This window comes from Vespula vulgaris, chromosome 25, assembly GCF_905475345.1.
Source record: "Vespula vulgaris chromosome 25, iyVesVulg1.1, whole genome shotgun sequence".
In the NCBI taxonomy this organism is placed as follows: domain Eukaryota; kingdom Metazoa; phylum Arthropoda; class Insecta; order Hymenoptera; family Vespidae; genus Vespula; species Vespula vulgaris.
The window spans coordinates 1,084,514-1,105,478 of NC_066610.1; the positions used below are offsets into that span (position 1 = coordinate 1,084,514).

General features: G+C 27.8%; 2 protein-coding genes across 2 annotated transcripts; both read right to left on the minus strand.

Moving 5' to 3' along the window:
* Nucleotides 1-4,375: 4,375 nt before the first annotated feature.
* Nucleotides 4,376-6,030, minus strand: LOC127072300 (uncharacterized). Its single transcript, XM_051012602.1, has 6 exons — nucleotides 5,872-6,030; nucleotides 5,648-5,767; nucleotides 5,418-5,535; nucleotides 5,078-5,330; nucleotides 4,956-4,962; nucleotides 4,376-4,516 (listed from the first exon to the last, which is right to left on the minus strand). Exons 1-6 carry the CDS (start codon nucleotides 6,028-6,030, stop codon nucleotides 4,376-4,378), a joined length of 798 nt encoding a protein of 265 aa, XP_050868559.1.
* A 5,293-nt stretch (nucleotides 6,031-11,323) lies between these two features.
* Nucleotides 11,324-13,453, minus strand: LOC127072301 (uncharacterized). Its single transcript, XM_051012603.1, has 6 exons — nucleotides 13,295-13,453; nucleotides 13,054-13,173; nucleotides 12,823-12,940; nucleotides 12,479-12,737; nucleotides 12,297-12,383; nucleotides 11,324-11,471 (listed from the first exon to the last, which is right to left on the minus strand). Exons 1-6 carry the CDS (start codon nucleotides 13,451-13,453, stop codon nucleotides 11,324-11,326), a joined length of 891 nt encoding a protein of 296 aa, XP_050868560.1.
* Between the last annotated feature and the right edge of the window lie 7,512 nt (nucleotides 13,454-20,965).

The following is a 20,965-nucleotide window of genomic DNA, read 5'->3' on the forward strand; positions in this document are numbered from 1 at the left end:
GCAATAGATATACCTACAATTGTATAAATACGTCGTCGTTGTGGTCAATTAATTTTTGTGCAAGATAAAAGTGTACATATATTATGAAAAAAGATCCAATCACATAATGTAACTTTATTAAGCATTCTATCCTATTTAGTGTAGAATAAAATACCTGAAATAACTAAAAACAAATTTCCTTGGACTTCGCCACACTGAATATCAAATGAAGGATTAATTTTCTTTTCAACTGCAAATATTTATTACTTACATAGAAATAATCTATCATAATACATATAAACATCAAGAATTCTTCCAATAGGTTAATTGCTTCGTAAAACGATTTCAATAGTTCTACAAATCTTGAATAAAGTCGAAACAGAAATATCGTATTATCAGTAATAAGTAAATTCTAATTAATATGTGTAATAAATTTGTTGTCTTATATAATGAAATACAAACTTGATCGCTTTATTGTAGCTTTGTATGATATCGACTATCCACTCTATTTCTTCGGCTAATTCATTTTTATTATTAGCATAGTAGAAATTTTCTGGAGGTTTTCTAAATCTTTCGTTTACTCTCCACCTAAGATAAAACAATTATAATTAGCAAAAAATATTATATTAAATATGCACCTGTTTCCCATTCGATATATTTATATCGTGATTGATAGTTTTCTTACTCGACGATGGAAAAAAGTGCACAAGCATGTTGAATAACCGCTATAAACATTGAATAGTTAGCAATCCCTATGGTAGAACCGATTATTATAATTACATATTCGACGAAAAGACCAAAATAGTACTTCATTTGATTTTTCATGAAATATTCAACATGAAATGGTAATGTTAATTCCGTATAACTCATAGAACCGAAAATATATTTAAAATTTCGTAATGCGGATGGAAATATCAAGAATGCAGCGTATAGGTAAAAGCAGACTGTAAGATTTAAGAAAATTTTATAAATTAATGTCTATAACATATTTTTATAATCCGCATATATAATGTTTACTTACTTGCGATTATAATTGTACAACGTCTGCTAACCTCGGCATATTTCTTTAGTATTTTTAATTCTGGCTTGTTTTGTAAGATTTCCCAATCGCATTTGATACGATAACGAATTTTCTTCATCTGAAATTTATACGCAGACGTATTAAATTAATTATTATAAAAGCATAAGTCATTTGGAAGAAAAAAGAAGATAATATTTTATCACGCAGTACGGACAATTCCATCATTGAACAACATATTATAATAGTATAATCCGAAGCATAAATTTAGGAACGTAGTTTCCAATAATTTAGTGATCGTTATTAAATTTCTTTCTGATGTGAAGAGATAATAAACCTAAAGAGACAAACAGTTCACATAATTATACTTAATATACCATATTTCAAAGTGCAGATTTTATTCTCAGCATAATTTATGAAATTATACATTTTTATAAATCGAATGAACAATAACTAATTCTACACAGCTTACCTGTACGAATGATCCACCGGTTAGTATGTAATTAATGAAACAAATATAAATCACTTGCTTAAAAGTTGTTTGACATTGCCATAATCCAATCAGACGAAAGAATCGTTGATTGTAAGAGTAGTACTCATTATCGATATATTCTTCCCCCTTCGAAAGCATATTGCCGTTTGTTATGAATTCTCAATTTCGATTGACTTTAACCCCACGCAGACATAACTTCATTAACTATTCTAATTACTCCCCATCCAGTGACCATTTAATAATTCAATTCGATCTTACGCCTAGAAATTTTTTTCAAATATAAAATAGAAATTTCCCGTAAAGTGTATATAAAATTCTTATAGATTTTTCCTCTTTACCGAACAATACCATATAATTTGACACATGTTCTCTTCTCACCTATCATTTCATTTTCTTACCCCATCGGTGCATAACAAAGTACTTCAACCCTTCTTCTGCAAACGCATGCGCGTTGCGATCCCACCCCTTCTGGCCGCCTCCTTCTGCCACAGTTGTCTTTCGTCGCTCCAACCTAACAGACGTATAATATACTTCGACGAAAAGAAGTTTAAGTACTTAACGTGTTTGCGTTATAGTCCTGTCATTCACACGTTAAGAAGAGGATAATTAATATTCCTTGAACGTTAATATGTATCTACATTAGTTTTTGATTTTTCACACAAATAAGTGTACTGTGTGAGTCACTTGTATCAGTCTATTATTATTTTTGGTTTTACGTGAAAACATTCAGAACGAGAGTTCTTATTATTTTAATTTCTTTTTTTAATTGTTTCAATTATGTCGTTCTAGAATAACTGTATCATAAGGATGAGGATTGATTCTTTGGAAGAGTTTTTCGTTCATTGTTATCATAATTATTCCGAGTACTTTATGTTCGTTTTATATATTATATATATAATACATATATGTACATTTATATATATATAAGATATCAGTAAATAAGTAGATTGTCCAACAAATTCATTGCAATTGTTTGAATTATCAGGATTGTTTATTAAAAAAAAATGCTTGATATTAAAATATATAATAATGCTTAATATTAAAATTTTACTTTAAGCAATGGATTAACAAATCATCCTAGGATATTAATATCTATCTAAAGAATTTTTCATTTCTTCGTGCAAACGTTTGCAGGGTGAGTGACTTTTTTGTTTTTATGTTGGTGATAATATTCTTGGCAATATTTGGAAAATGTCGATAATATGGAAAATGTGTTTTCCTAATATTACTTTTTTACACGAGATTTCAAAATCACTTCTTAAGCTGCAATTTTTCTTTTGCAATTAACGCACTCGTAGTTTCTTTCTAAACGGATCAATGTTACTATCTAATGTTGAGAAATAATTAGGTCACAATTTATCTTGAAAAAAAAAATTTATTCGATGATTCGCGCGACTGTATAAAAAGAATATCATAACTTTTTTGCTTTCGAATTAAAAAAAAAAATTTTGCGGGAAAAATAAGAAATATTTCAAACCGTGTTACAAAAAAGAAATAAACATTACAAATTCATGATTTTACTTTTCATTTCGAGTGCAAATACCGAGTGTCCCAAACATCATAATTATCTATTGAATGAATGAAAGAGTATAAAGTAATGCATTGCAATTTTTTTTTCGGATCATAACTCATCAAATTGTTAAAAAAATTAATTCGATCAATCTTACTCGATAACGATACGTAAATCGTTCTGCATCGTGTATATATTATTACTCAAATATATTTTCTAATTATAATTAATATTCATGTATTTTGTAATTAAAATTTGTGTACTCATTTAAAGTGATAAATCCGCAAAGAAACGTGAACACTTTTTTTTTAAGGAAGAATATTTTTTTCATTTAATCAATATTTGATACCTAGATAACTACAATTGTATTATACTACATTTGTACTACTTTATATAATGATCAAGAGTAATATATTTACTCCTATAAAATTTATTGCAAATTATAAAATACCATGGCGAATGAAAATGACGAGCGCATTATCTGTTAAAAAAGATTTCAATCAATATAAAATATTTAACTATTGATTATGATATACATACACATATCGATTTAATTATGTAAAATAATTTTTACCGAAGCAAACAGATAATGAGATATATCTTGCATTCCTTCCACAGTTAAATTGCGTTGTCTCATGCTCTTCATTATCAAAAAGAGTAATATTTTCTGTGTTTTCAATGATAAGACATAAAACGGAATTTGTCTGCTGCAAAAATTAATTAATCATATATAATATATATATATATATATATATATATATATATATATATATATTCAATATCAGATAATAAAAAATATATATAAAATTTATTTATATATAAAAAAATATATATTAGTAAATATACGGATGACAACAAAAATATAAATGAGTTGTTCCATAAGTTCGTGCGAAATTGTTGAATATAAAAAGGATTATATAAAATTATTTATTATTAAATATCTAATAGATTCTAATCTATTATTACAAAAATACAACTGTTACAAAAATGCTGTGTGTTTTGTTTGTAAACGAATCTGTTAATCGTTTTTCTCGTTTCACGTCGCTGCGAAACTAAATTTTGATTTTCAAACAATTTTGAAGACATTCATAAAATTTAATATAATCGATTGGTAAGTTAAAAACTATTAAAGATTTCATTCAATTTGCAATTCGAATTTTCTGAGATTTTTATACCGCATGAAAATCTTGAAGAAAATCGAAGAAAATCATGTTCGTTGCTGTTCCATCGGCAATATTACAATTCTCGAAATATTGCACAACGGTGCACAGATGAAACAACTTCAAGATCTTTCGAAGAACAACCGTAATGAGATTATTTCAAGATTAATTATAATCCGCACGGAATTATGGATCATAAATTGAAGAAAAAATATTTACAATGTTTGAGATACGTTGACGTTGTTGTCTATTAATTTTTGTCCAAAATGAAAATAAGCGTATATCACAAATAGAGATGCAACGACGTAACAAATGTTTGTTAATTTTTCGGTGTTAGTTAGATCGAAACATAGTACCTGAAACACCTTAAAACAAAATTTCTCTATATTTATAAAACCTCTTCGACGTGATTAATAATATTCAAAATGTTTAACGCATTCTTTTCTTTCTTTTTTTCTCAAACGAATATTTCATTACTTACGTAAAAATAATCTATCATGATAAAAATCATAGCCAAGAAAACTTCGAACAAGTGACTCGTTTCATAAAACGCTTTAATTAAATTGACAAATCTTGAAATAATTCAAAAGAGAAATATGGTAATATAAAGATCTATCATCGATAAATTATATTAATAATTGAATTATTATGTAAGCTTTTAAAGTGAGATACAAACTCGATTGCGTTATTATAAAATTTTATGATACCGATTATCCACTCATTTTCTTCGGCTAATACAACTTTTTTATCGGGACGATAGGAATTATGTGATTGTTTTTTAAATTTTTCATTTACTCTCCATCTATAATAAATCAATAGATAGTACAAATTACATATTGATAATTACTAATTAAAAAATTACTAATTGATAATCTTTCTGTTGCATAATATTAATGTCGTTTTTATCGATTATTTACATTATAATATTGAACAGTGCACAAGCATGCTGTATAACTGCTATGAACATTGAATAGTTAGCTATTCCTACAGTGCATAATACGCTTATATTTATGCATTGCAGTGAAAGTTCCAAATAATAACGCATTTGATTTTTCACGTTAAAAGCAATTGGTAAAACTAATTCGGTTTCCCTTATTGCACCAAAGATATAACGAAAGTTACTTAACAATGATGGAAACACCAAAAATGCGATATACAGATAGAAACATACTGAAAGATAAAATAACTATTGATTAATATTTATAATAAATATTTATGAAAAAATTTCTCGTAACGTTTCGATGTTATTTTGCCGACCTGCGATTGTAACTGTGCACAATCTGCTTACATAAGCATATTTTTTCAATATAATTAATTCAGGTTTATTCGCTAGCTCGTCCCAATCATGTTTGATACGATACAACATTTTTTTCATCTGAAAATTTTATATGCTATTTCTAAAATTGATCATTCGGACTAAAATGTGTCGTTCATAATTTGAGGAAAAAAAAAAAGACAAAATTATATATTTTTAACAAAATACGGACGATTGCACCGTTCGATAATAGATTATAATAGCAAGATCCGAAGCATAATGTAGGCAAGGTAATTTCCAATAATTTGGCGATCGATTTTAAATTTCTTTCAGACGTCAGGAGCGTATAAATCTAAACGTAAAAATCCGCCAATATTATTTATATTAAATAAATCAAACGATCATTTATTTCATTCAATAGTCATATAAGTGATTAAAGAATTCAAAGATATTTACCTGTTGATATAATCCAATGGCAATCATAAAATTGATGATACAAACATAAACCAGTTTCCTAAGCGATGTCTGATATTCCCATAAGCCAATGACTCGAAAAAATCGACGATTATAAGCATAATACTCGTTGTCGATATAATCTTTATCTTTCAAAAGCATACTTCCGACTGCTATGACTTTCTAATATCGACTGACTTCAATCTCTAACATTTGCCTAACATCATTAAATATTCCAATCATCCCCCATCTAATAACCTCTTAATAATTCATTTCCATTGAAACCTTTAGAAATTGTCTTACAATCGATAATGTCCGTAAAACTTTTACAATGTTTCATATCTTTCTTTTATTATCGGCCAGTATTATACAATTAAACATCTGCGTCACTTCCCGACAATTATTTCATTTTCTTACCCTACCTTTGCATTGTAAAGTACTCCATCCCTTCTCCAGCAAGCACATGCGCGTTGCAAACTCACCCCTTTTTACTGTCCCACTCTCCCGCAGTTTACTTTTGTCACTCGAACGTGACGGACGTGTCCTGGACTTCAGCAAAAAAGAACGTGCGTTAGTACTTAACGCGTCAACGTTATATTCTCATCATTTGAACGTTAACAAGTATGATAACGAATGATCGTTCGATATTAATATCTATCTGGACGATTCTTGATACGTTCGAGCAAACAAATAAGCAGGGTAAGTCACTTTGATCAGGACAGAGCTATTCTTGTTTTAAACAGAATATATTCGGAATAATTGTTAGACTAATTCAAAAGTAATTTCGTATAGTGAAAAGAATTTTTTGTTATTATCGTTTACTTCTCGAAATATCAAAATCGTCTGTATTTTTCTTCTTCTTTTCTTCTTCTTTCTTTCTTTCTTTCTTTCTTTTTGTTTTTTAATATTTCTCTACAATCTCCTTTTTGTAATTAATATATATCTCGTTTATTATTGAATAAAAAGAAATATTTAAGGAGAAACTTCAAAAAATGATTAGTTCGTAATGTATTTTGAAGAAATATTTGTTTTATGTATTTAAAATAAAAAATATTTTTTTCATTGGTTAAAAAACATATTTTAAAACAAGCAAATTTTATTTCTGGACAAAAAAAAAAGCAGCTATGCATAATTATTCTGCTTATGTTATTTTTCTATGTCCTAGATAATATATATATATAAAATATAGAATTATTATTCTATTAAATTTCATTTAAACAATATTCCTTTCTCTTTATCATTTCATTGTAATTAATCATTAAAAAAATCTATTGATCATTACAGACAAAACTAAAACATTGTTTATACATTTAAAATACTAAATATTACACAAACACACATACACGGATAGAAATGTGAAAATAAGTTTTAAGAAAAAAGTTCTTTTATATATTTAGTGTTTCGAAACCAAAAATCCAAAATACTATATTTGCAGAACATCTACATAATTGGTTATTATTATAAATTATTTTCATAAGCCAAATTTCATTGTATTTTATAAAATACCATAGCGAAAGAAAATGACGAGCGCATCAACTATTAAAAAATATTTTGATTAGTATATACTATTTCATGTCAATAATAAATTACACATATCTACATGCATAAAATCTATTACCGAGGCAAACAGATCGTGAGATACATCTCTTACACCTTCCATGGATAAACTGCATAATCTCATGCTTTTCATTATCAAAAAAAGTAACATTTTTTGTGTTTGCAATGATAACGAATAAAACGGAATTTGACAGCTGGAAAGAAAATTATCTTACATTAAATAATATTATTTATTTATATAATATATATATATATATTAAATAATATTATAAATTATCTTACATTAAATAATATTATTAATAACGATATTTATTATATTACACATATATACATGGGGCATGATCTAATAGAATATAAAAATATTATTGGCTCGGTACATAAATCGAATATAAAAAAAAAATCCAATTTTTTTTTTCGCCGAATGAAAAAAATCATTTTCGATCGAGATTTCATTCCATACAAGCAATTTGTTGTTTTTAGGATTGTCATTCCACGCTCAGAATTTGTTGAAAAATAATAAGTATATTTGTGCTATCTCAATTAATAACATAATAGGCAAATTGTTAGGAGACATACACAATGTGAAATGATAATCGTACAGTATTTCGTTGTGGGCCTCACAACGAAATAAGAATACCTACAAGCTTGTAAACACATCGTTGTTGTGGTCAATCAATTTTTGTCCAAGATAAAAATAAACATATATTACAAACAGAGATGCAATAATGTAACAAAAATTTGTCAATCCTTCGGTTTTATTGATTTTAAAGGAAAGTATCTGAAATACCTGAAAAAGAAAAATTTCTATTTCTCAACTATTTCTCATCTTTGTAAATATATTTGAAAATTTATTTGCGTTCTTTTTTTTTTGTCTTTTTTGTTTTTATTTTTGATTTTTTCTTTTATTTTTTTATTTATTTTTTTTTTCTTTAAACAAACACTTTACTCACGTAAAAATAATCTAACATGATAAAAATCGACGCCAAGGGCAATTCGAACAGATAAATTGCTTCGTAAAATAATTTGATTAAACCGACAAATCTTGAGACAAAGTCGGAAAAAGAAAAGAAATATTCTGATATTAATATTAGAAAATTTTATGTAGAAATTATAAAACTTTCAAACAATGCGTGATACAAACTCGACTGTGGTATTGTAGAATTTTATGATGTCGATTAACCATTGTTTTTCTTCAGCTAATTCAGCCTTATTATTGGCGTAATAAAAATTCTTTGGTTTTTTTTTAAATCTTTCATGTACCCTCCACCTGTAATAAATCAATTTATATTACAATTTGTAATATTGTAAATATATTTATATCGTTATTATATATATGTGTGTGTATAAATAAATATATAATATATATATATAAATATATTTATATCGTTGTTATTTGATTACTTACTCGATGATATTAAATAACGCATAAGCATGCTGTGTAACTGCTACGAACATTGAATAATTTGCAACTCCTACCATACATAGGATACTTATGATCATATATTGAAGAAAAAGTCCAAGATAGTAATGGTTTTGATTTTTCATGAAATAATCAATACGAAGTGGTAACACTAATTCAGTTCTAACTGCAACGCCAAAAATGTAACGTAAGTTTCGTAAAAATGATGGGAACATCAGAAAGATGATATATAGATAGAAACAGACTGAAATATTAAAAGTTAATATTAATTAATATTTATAACGCATATTTATAAAAACTACTTTTATGTTATTTTACGGACTTGCGATTATGATCGTACAAATTCTGCTTAAATGAGCATATTTCTTTAATATTTTCAATTCCGGCTTGTTGGCTAAATCGTTCCAATCACATTTGATACGAAACAAAATTTTTTTCATCTGAAATATATACAAATCAAATGACAAATTGATTAAACACAGTAACACGAGAATGTGTTCTTTATAATAGAGAAAAAAACGGAATAAATAAATATATATATTTTTTCAATTAAATACGGACAATTTCTGCATTCGATAGTAGATTGAAATAGCAAAATCCGAAGCATAAAGTCGGCAATGTTATTTCCAGAATTTTGGCGATTGTTTTAATTTTTCTTTCTGACATGAACAGCGAGTGAACCTGAAGGTACAAACATGCAATCATTATTTATATTAATTAGAAAAGTTTACGTTGTAAAATATTGCTAATCCAAAAAACTCGTTTATTAGTTAATAAGTAATCAATAATTGTAAACTTACTTGTTGATAAAGTCCAAGTGTTATCATAAAATTAATGAAACAAACGTAAATGAATTGTTTAAACGAAGTTTGATATTGCCATAATCCAAGAAGTCTAAATAATAGACGATTGTAAACATAATACTCGTTGTCGATATAATCTTCCTCTCCCAACAGCATACTTCTATCTGTTGTGACTTTCCAACATCGACTGACTTCAACCCCCAACGTTTGCCTAACATCATTAAATATTCTATCCATACCCCATCTATTAACCTCTTAATAATTCATTTCCATTGAAACCTTCAGAAATTGTCTTACAGTCAATAATGTCCGTAAAACTTTTACAATGTTTCATATCTTTCTTTTATTATCGACCAGTATTATACAATTAAACATCTGTGTCACTTCCCGACAATTATTTCATTTTCTTACCCTACCTTGCATTGTAAAGTACTCCATCCCTTCTCCAGCAAGCGCATGCGCGTTGCAAACTCACCCCTTTTTACCATCCCACTCTCCCGCAGTTTACTTTTGTCACTCGAACGTGACGGACGTGTCCTGGACTTCAGCAAAAAAGAACGTGCGTTAGTACTTAACGCGTCAACGTTATATTCTCATCATTTGAACGTTAACAAGTATGATAACGAATGATCGTTCGATATTAATATCTATCTGGACGATTCTTGATACGTTCGAGCAAACAAATAAGCAGGGTGAGTCACTTTGAACAGGACAGAGCTATTCTTGTTTTAAACAGAATATATTCGGAATAATTGTTAGACTAATTCAAAAGTAATTTCGTATAGTGAACAGAATTTTTTATCATTTTTATTTACTCCTCGAAATACCGAATCATCGATATTACTTTAAATTGAACCGCAGCATATTTTTTCTTTTTTTCTTTAATAATGCGGATTCCTATAGTCTTCCAAAATTAAAACAAAACTTGTGCATAGTAACAAAATTGTTAAAGATTTAGTTTTTATGAACTTATGAAAGGACGATTGCTGATTAACGCTTCTTTAAAAAGTCCTTCCTACTTTTTTGCTGAAACACAAGCAAAAGAATGAGACATTTGCAATCAGATTTCATTTTGCAAGTTAATATATATATTTTTGTTCAAACGATGACATCATAACCAATATTAACGCTTGTATATTTTTCCATCATTCCACGTAGTTTGATACTTACCAAAAGAAAATATACCGTGTAAAAAAATATATATATAAGTACATTCTTTAAATAATGTTTTCATAATTATTATTCATGCATTTTATAATTTCATAGAATAACGTTATTACATAATTATTATTAAGAATGATTTTTATTAAGAATGAATCAAACAATAGTTTATACCATGAAGTAATTTATTAAAATTGATCAACATGAAAATATATCAATCATCTGAGAAACGATAAAATTTTGCAATACGTAATACACTTAGAAATGTGAAATTATATTTTAGAAAAAGGATATTTCCATACGATTAGTATTTAAGAAATAGAAAACAAACAGTTACACTCTATTCTTATATCGCTGTATAACCATTAGTCGTCTCATGATATTTTCCTCGAATAAATTCATTTTAATTTATAAAATACCATTGCAAAGGAAAATGCCGATCGCATTAACTATTAAGAATTAATTAATTACTATAAAATTTTTAGTTCCGTCATACGATATATGTTTGAATTCGTTAATAATCTTTTACCGTAGCAAACAGATCGTGTGATATTTCTTTAACTCCCATCACGGATAAATTGCACAATCTCATGCTGCTCATTATTAAAAATAGTAACATTTTCTGCGTTTTGACCGATATAGAATAAAACGGAATTTGACAGCTGAAAAATATTAATTAATCTTATATAATCCATATATACAAAGAACACAATCGGATAATAAGAGAATATTATTGATTTGGTACATAAACTCGTGCGGATTGATCGAATATGAATAAAATTCGAATTTCTTTTTCCACCGATTGAAAGAATAGCATTCAAAATTTCGCAGCTTATTGTCCTTGACGTTTTTATGCAGCAACTAGAATTTATTTATAAAAAAAAAAATCAATACCGTGTTATTCTATTTAATGGTGTAATGGACATCGAATGTCTACGAGATACATTTATTCAATACGAATCAAAATGCGCTCAAGTTTATGGGACACCAATTGAATAAATGCACCTACAATGCTGTAAATACGTTCTCACTGTGATCTATTAATTTTTGTCCGAGGTAATAGTAAGTATATATTACTAAGAGAGATGCAACGACATAAGAAATATTTGTCAATCTTTCAGATCTATTCAAGTCGAAAGAAAGTACCTGAAATATCTAAAGAAAAAAGGAAAATAAATGGAACATATTTTTTTTCAATTTGTCGATTACTTTCGATGGAGATTATCAAAATTTTGTAGCATATAACTTGCTTACGTAAAAATAATCTACCATGATGATTATTGACGAAACTAAAGCTTCGAACAAATAAATTGTTTCATAAAATGATTTAATTAAATCGGTAAATCTTGAAATAAAACAAAACATAAATATTCAATTACCAGCGTTTGCAAATTGAATAATAATATAAACAATTAACATATTACATAGATGTAAAGTGAGATACAAACTCGATTGCGTTATTATAGAATTTTATTATACCGACTAACCACTCATTTTCCTTGACTAAGTCAGTATTATCATTGACAAAGTGGAAATTATGTAGATATTTTTGAAATCTGTCATTAACCCTCCATCTATAATATATCAATGATATCCGCAAAGAATAATTTAAATAAAAAGAAAAAAAATTCTCTTTTGTAATAATTAAATATACGTATTTATTACTTACTCGATTATTTTAAACAGTCCACAAGCATGCTGTATAGTTGCTACAAACATTGAATAATTAGCAATTCCTATCGTGGTTACGATGACAACAACTACGTATTGTATACAAATTCCAAGGTAATAATGCATTTGATTTGTTTGAAAATAATGAAGACAAAGTGGTAATATTAATTCACTTTCATTAATAAAACCAAAAATGTATTTAAATATACTTAAGAAAGATGGAAGTATTAAAAATGCGCTATACAGATAAAAGCTAACTGTAAAAGGAAAAGTACCAAATTAAAATTGATTAATCAATTACTATCCTGTATTTTTATAAAATGTTTATATAACTTAACTTACTTGCGATTACAATTGTACAAAGTCTGCTTATATCAGCATATTTCTTTAAAATCATTAATTCCGGTTTGTCGGCTAAATCGTCCCAATCGCATTTCATACGAAAAAGAATTTTTTTCATCTGAAATTTATATGTAGATCGGGTTAAATCGTCAAGATTAATACTAACAGGTATCGTTTATGATTAAACTAAAAAAAAAAAAAACATTGCAATATATCTCAAGAAGTACTGACAATTGTAGCATTAAATAAAAGATTGCAGTAACAAGATCCAAAGCATATAATGGGCAAGGTCGTTTCCAATATTTCAACGATTGATTCTATTCTTCGTTCAGACGTTGCAAGTGCATAAATCTAAACACACAACATTCGTAATATTATTCCAATTTAATAGAAAAAGAAAAAAGTAAGTCATCTTTAGGTTATTCGGAAAATTATATACTCAGTTCATAAATACCATAAAATCGACACTTACGTTTTCAAACAATCCACCGACTAGTATAAGATTAATAAAACAAACATAAATGAGTTGCTTAGACGATATCTGATATTCCCATAATCCAAGGAGTCTAAATAATAGACGATTGTAAACGTAATACTCGTTGTCGATATAGTCTTTTTCTCTCAAAAGCATACTTCCGACTACTGTGACTTTCAAACATCGACTGACTTCAACCCTCAACGTTTGCCCATGAAAGATCATTAAATATTCTATTCATTCCCCCTCTAATAATCTCTTAACCATTCATTTCCAATGTAACCCATAGAAATTTTGTTGCAATCGATACCGTCCGTAAAACTTTTACAATGTTGCATACCTTTCTTCCATTGTCGGCAAGTATTACACAATTAAACAACTGTGTCACTTCCTGACAATTATTTCATTTACTTATCCTACCTTTGCATTGTAAAGTACTCCATCCCTTCTCCAGCAAGCGCATGCGTGTTGCAAACTCACCCCTTTTTACCGTCCCATTCTCCCGCAGTTTACTTTTGTCACTCGAACGTGACGGACGTGTCCTGGACTTCAGCAAAAAAGAACGTGCGTTAGTACTTAACGCGTCAACGTTATATTCTCATCATTTGAACGTTAACAAGTATGATAACGAACGATCGTTCGATATTAATATCTATCTGGACGATTCTTGATACGTTCGAGCAAACAAATAAGCAGGGTGAGTCACTTTGAACAGGACAGAGCTATTCTTGTTTTAGACAGAATATATTCGGAATAATTGTTAGACTAATTCAAAAGTAATTTCGTATAGTGAACAGAATTTTTTATCATTTTTATTTACTCCTCGAAATATCGAATCATCGATATTACTTTAAATGGAAGCACAATATATTTTTTCTTTTTTTTTTCTCAATAATTTCAATCACTATAATTCTCCTAAATGAAAAAAGAAATTGTGAGTAATTGTGAGTAAAAAAAATTGCTAATGATGTCATTTGTATGGAATTATAAAGATATGATTGCTGATTTACACTTCTTTAAAAAGATATGCCTTTTCTTTCTTTTGCAGAAAATAAGATAAAGATTTTATCAAAAAATTATTAAACATTTGCTTTCAAACAATCTTTGGTAAGTACGCTGATATATATATATTTTCTTTGGACATTGATTTTTGATCCGATATAAGTGTTTTTCCTATTTTTCATCCTCCCTGTAAATGTAAATACTCGCACGGAAGTATACAGTAAAAATAAATATATACATATATATAGAGATATGTATAAATTTATTACGCTAATGTGTTCGTAATTACTTTTCATGTATTTTATAATTTCATATAATAATCATAATATATAATTATTATTTCATTATGATTGAATCAAACAATAGCTTATATTGTCAATTATTTTACTGAAATTATTAAAGACGAAAAATTATTAATTTACGAAAATGTTCTAAAATTTTGTAATACTAAGAATCTGAATATATTAAGAAATCTGAAAATTATATTTTAGAAAAATATTTTTCATACGATTAGTATTTCAAAAAGAGAATACAGTTGCGATGTATCATTATATCGTCGTATTATAATTAGCCATCATATAATATTTTCCCAGAATACATTCATTGCAAGTTATAGAATACCATAACGAAAGAAAATGATGACCGCATTAACTATTAAAAAATATATCGATAATTATAAGATTCTTAATGATCCTTATATACCAATCTATAGAAAATCATTCACCGTAGCAAACAGGTCGTGTGATACCTCTTTAATTCCCATCACAGATATATTGCATAATTTCATACTCCTCATTATCAAAAAGAGTAACATTTTTTGTGCTTTCACCGATATCAAATGAAATGGAATTTGACAGCTGGAAAAAATTAATTGATCTTATATAATCTATCTATATAAGGGACTTAGTCGGATAATAAAAGAATATTATTGATTTGGTATATAAACATATACGGATCGATCGAATTTGAATAAAAATCGAATTTCTTTTTCCGCCGAACGAAAAAATCCCATTCAAGATTCGATTCATTTCATATCTTATAATCACCAATGTTTTCATGCCCGGATGAAAATTTATTCAAAAAGAAAAACCATAATGTGATGTTCGTTCTAACGGTGTAACTGGCAAACGCTTCCAGATATTTGTTATTCAATATGAACAAAACAACAAAGGAAATTATGAAACTCTAATTGAATAAATATACCTACAATGCTTTAAATACGTTGTCACTGTGATCTATTAATCTTTGTCCAATATAATAGCAAGTATATATTACGAAGATAGATCCAATAACAAAAGAAATATTTGTGATTCTTTCAAGTTTATTCATATCTAAAGAAAATACCTGAAATATCTGTAAAATAAAATAAAGAACAAAAAGAAACACAAATCTCTCTCGATTTCTCGAAAACTTTCGTTTCAGGAAATATTTATCATTTTTATATGGAATATATTACTTACGTAAAAATAATCTATCATGATGACTGTTGCCGCGAAAAACGCTTCGAACAAACAAAGAGTTTCATAGAACAATTTTATTAAATCGACGAATCTTGAAATAAATCAACAAATAAATATTGTAATTTTACCATTTGCAAATAGATAAATTATATAAACAGTTAAGGCATTGTATACATGTAAAATGAGATACAAACTCGATTGCGTTATTATAGAATTTTATGATACCGACTAACCACTCATTTTCCTCGACTAAGTCAGTATTATCATTGACAAAGTGGAAATTATGGGATTGTTTTTTAAATCTGTCATCGATCTTCCATCTATAATAGATCAACGATATCCAAAGAAATAATTTCTCTTCTACAATAATTACAACGTTTATATTCATTACTTACTCGATTATTTGAAACAGTGCACAAGCATGTTGTATAATTGCTATATACATTGTATAGTTAGCAATTCCCATCGTAGTTATAACGATAATGATTACGCATTGTATACAAACACCAAAGTAATAATGCATTTGATCTTTCGCCAAATAATCAACAGGAATTGGTAATATTAATTCATCTTCACTAATAACACCAAAAATATATCGAGTTATACTGAACAAGGATGGAAGTATTAAAAATGCAGTATATACATAGAAGCTAACTATAAAAGAAGAAATAATAATTAGAATCGAGTAATTAATTCGTACAACTCATTTTTATGTTTAAATGTCATATTAGTTAATTTACCTGCGATGATAATTGTACAAAGTCTGCTTATCCCAGCATATTTCTTCAGGATCATTAATTCAGGCTTGTTTGCTAAATCGTTCCAATCGCATTTCACACGAAAAAGAATATCCTTCATCTGAAATTGGTATACAAATCCATCACCAAAAACAATGTTAACGTGTATCGTTTATGATTAAACCAAAAAAAAAACATTGCAATATATCTCAAGAAGTACTGACAATTGCGGAATTAAATAATAGATTGCAGTAACATAACCCAAAGCATATAGTGGGTAAGGCCATTTCCAATAATTCGAGGATTGATCTTATTTTTCGTTCAGAAGTCGTGAGTGCATAAATCTAAAGAGACAACATCCATAATATTATTTGTATTTAACAAAAGATAAGCAAGTTGTTTTTAGATCATTCAAAAGATGATATATTTTGTATATAAATTATATAATTACGTATTCAAATAATCCAATGACTAGTATCAAATTAATAAAACAAACATAAATTAGTTGCTTAGACGATATCTGATAATCCCATAATCCAAGGAGTCTAAATAATAGACGATTGTAAACGTAATACTCGTTGTCGATATAGTCTTCTTCTCTCAAAAGCATACTTCCGACTACTGTGACTTTCAAACATCGACTGACTTCAATCCTTCACGTTTGCCCATGAAAGATCATTAAAAATTCTATTCATTGCATCTCTAATAACTTCTTAATCATTCATTTCCAATCTAACCCTTAGAAATTTTGCAATCGATACCGTCCGTAAAACTTTTACAATGTTGCATACCTTTCTTCCATTATCGGCAATTATTACACAATTAAACATCTGTGTCACTTCCTGACAATTATTTCATTTACTTATCCTATCTTTGCATTGTAAAGTACTCCATCCCTTCTCCAGCAAGCGCATGCGTGTTGTAAACTCACCCCTTTTTACCGTCCCATTCTCCCGCAGTTTACTTTTGTCACTCGAACGTGACGGACGTGTCCTGGACTTCAGCAAAAAAGAACGTGCGTTAGTACTTAACGCGTCAACGTTATATTCTCATCATTTAAACGTTAACAAGTATGATAACGAACGATCGTTCGATATTAATATCTATCTGGACGATTCTTGGTACGTTCGAGCAAACAAATAAGCAGGGTGAGTCACTTTGAACAGGACAGAGCTATTCTTGTTTTAGACAGAATATATTCGGAATAATTGTTAGACTAATTCAAAAGTAATTTCGTATAGTGAACAGAATTTTTTATCATTTTTATTTACTCCTCGAAATACCGAATCATCGATATTACTTTAAATTGAACCGCAGCATATTTTTTCTTTTTTTCTTTAATAATGCGGATTCCTATAGTCTTTCAAAATTAAAACAAAACTTGTGCATAGTAACAAAAGTGTTAAAGATTTAGTTTTTATGAACTTATGAAAGGACGATTGCTGGTTAACGCTTCTTTAAAAAGTCCTTCCTACTTTTTTGCTGAAACACAAGCAAAAGAATGAGACATTCGCAATTAGATTTCATTTTGCAAGTTAATATATATATTTTTGTTCAAACGATGACATCATAACCAATATTAATGCTTGTATATTTTTCCATCATTCGACGTAGTTTGATACTTATCAAAAAAAAATATACCGTGTAAAAAACATATATATAAGTACATTCTTTAAATAATTATTATTCAAGCATTTTATAATTTCATAGAATAACGTCATTACATAATTATTATTAAGAATGATTTTTATTAAGAATGAATCAAACAAAGATTTACGCCATCAACTAATTTATTAAAATTGATCAACATGAAAATATATCAATCATCACAGAGACGATAAAGTATTGCAATACGTAATACACTTACAAAGGTGAAAATTATATTTTGGAAAAAAAATATTTCCATACTATTAGTATTTCAGAAACAGAAAACGAACAGTTACACTGTATTCTTATATCGCTGTATAACCATTAGTCGTCATATGGTATTTTCCTCGAATAGAGTCATTCCAATTTATAAAATACCATAGCAAAAGAAAATGCCGATCGCATTAACTATTAAGAAATAAATCAATTACCATAAAATTTTTAGTTCCCTCATACGATACATACATGAATTCATAAATAATCTTTTACCGAAGCAAATAGATCGTGTGATATTTCTTTAACTCCCATCACGGATAAATTGCACAATCTCATGCTGCTCATTATCAAAAATAGTAACATTTTTTGCGCTTTCAGCGATATCGAATAAAATGGAATTTGACAGCTGAAAAAAAATTAATTTATCTAATATAACGCATACTTTTTCCGCCGAATGAAAAAATCTCATTCAAGATTTCGTTGATTTTATATTTTATAATCGCTAATGTTTCCATGCTCCGATCAAAATTTATTCAAAAAAAAAAAAAAAAAAGAAAACCATAATATGATATTTGGTCTAAAGGTGTAACTGGCAATCGCTTCCAGATATTTGTTATTCAGTATGAACAAAACAGCAAAGGAAATTATGAAACTCTAATTAAATCAATATACCTACAATGCTTTAAATGTGTCGTCACTGTGGTCTATTAATCTTTGTCCAATGTAATAACAAGTATATATTACGAACATAGATCCAATAACATAAACAGTATCTGTGATTCTTTCAAATTTATTCATATCTAAAGAAAGTATCTGTAATATCTGAAAAATAAAATAAAGAACAAAAAGAAACACAAATCTCTCACGATTTCTCGAAAACTTTCGTTTCAGGAAATATTTATCATTTTTATATGGAATATATTACTTACGTAAAAATAATCTATCATGATGATTGTTGCCGCGCAAAATGCTTCGAACATACAAAGAGTTTCATAGAACAATTTTATTAAATCGACGAATCTTGAAATAAATCAACAAATAAATATTGTAATTTTACCATTTGCAAATAGATAAATTATATAAACAGTTAAGGCATTGTATACATGTAAAATGAGATACAAACTCGATTGCGTTATTATAGAATTTTATGATACCGACTAACCACTCATTTTCCTCGACTAAGTCAGTATTATCATTGACAAAGTGGAAATTATGGGATTGTTTTTTAAATCTGTCATCGACCTTCCATCTATAATTGATCAACGATATCCAAAAAAATAATTTCTCTTCTACAATAATTACAACGTTCATATTCATTACTTACTCGATTATTTTAAACAGTGCACAAGCATGTTGTATAGTTGCTACAAACATTGAATAATTAGCAATTCCTATCGTGCTTACGATGACAATAATTACGTATTCTATACAAATTCCAACGTAATAATGCATTAGATTTGTTTGAAAATAATGAAGACAAAGTGGTAATATTAATTCACTTTCATTAATAAAACCAAAAATGTATTGAAATATACTTAAGAAAGATGGAAGTATTAAAAATGCACTATACAGATAAAAGCTAACTGTAAAAGGAAAAGTACTAATTAAAACTGACTAATCAATTATTACCTTGCATTTTTATAAAATGTATATATAACTTAACTTACTTGCGATTACAATTGTACAAAGTCTGCTTATAACCGCATATTTTTTCAGGATCACTAATTCCGGTTTCTTCATTAGATCTTCCCAGTCGCATTTGATACGATAAAGAATTTTCTTCATCTGAAAATTGTATATAAAACCTATTTAATCGATTAAAAGAAACGACACGAGTATGTGTGTCGTTTATCAAGAAAAAAAAGAAAAAAGAAAGAAACAAAACATTAAAATATCTCTCAAAAAAGTACGGACAATTGTGCCATGTGATAACAAATTAAAATAACACGATCCAAGGCATATAATGGGCAAAGTCGTTTCCAATATTTCGATGATAGATTGTATTTTCCTATCGGATAACAGGAAAGCATAAATCTAAAGATAAAACATCCATTATATTATTCGTATTTGATAGAAAAAGGAACAAACATAAGTCTTATTTAAATCGCTCAAAAGATAATTTATTTAATTCGTAAATTATATAAAATCGTTACTTACGTGTATAATTATACCAAAGACTATTAGAAAATTAATGAAACAAACGTAAATGAATTTCTTCATCGATGTCTGATATTCCCATAATCCAAGAAGTCTAAATAATAAACGATTGTAAACGTAATACTCGTTATCGACATAATCTTCCTCTCTCAAAAGCATACTTCCGACTACTGCGACTTTCAAACATCGACTGACTTCAATCCTTCACGTTTGCCCATGAAAGATCATTAAAAATTCTATTCATTGCATCTCTAATAACTTCTTAATCATTCATTTCCAATCTAACCCTTAGAAATTTTGCAATCGATATTGTCTGTAAAATTTTTACAATGTTTTATATCATTCTTATACAGTCGGCCTGTATTATATAATTAAACATCTGCGTCACTTCCCGACAATTATTTCATTTTCTTATACTATCTTTGCATTGTAAAATAATCCATCCCTTC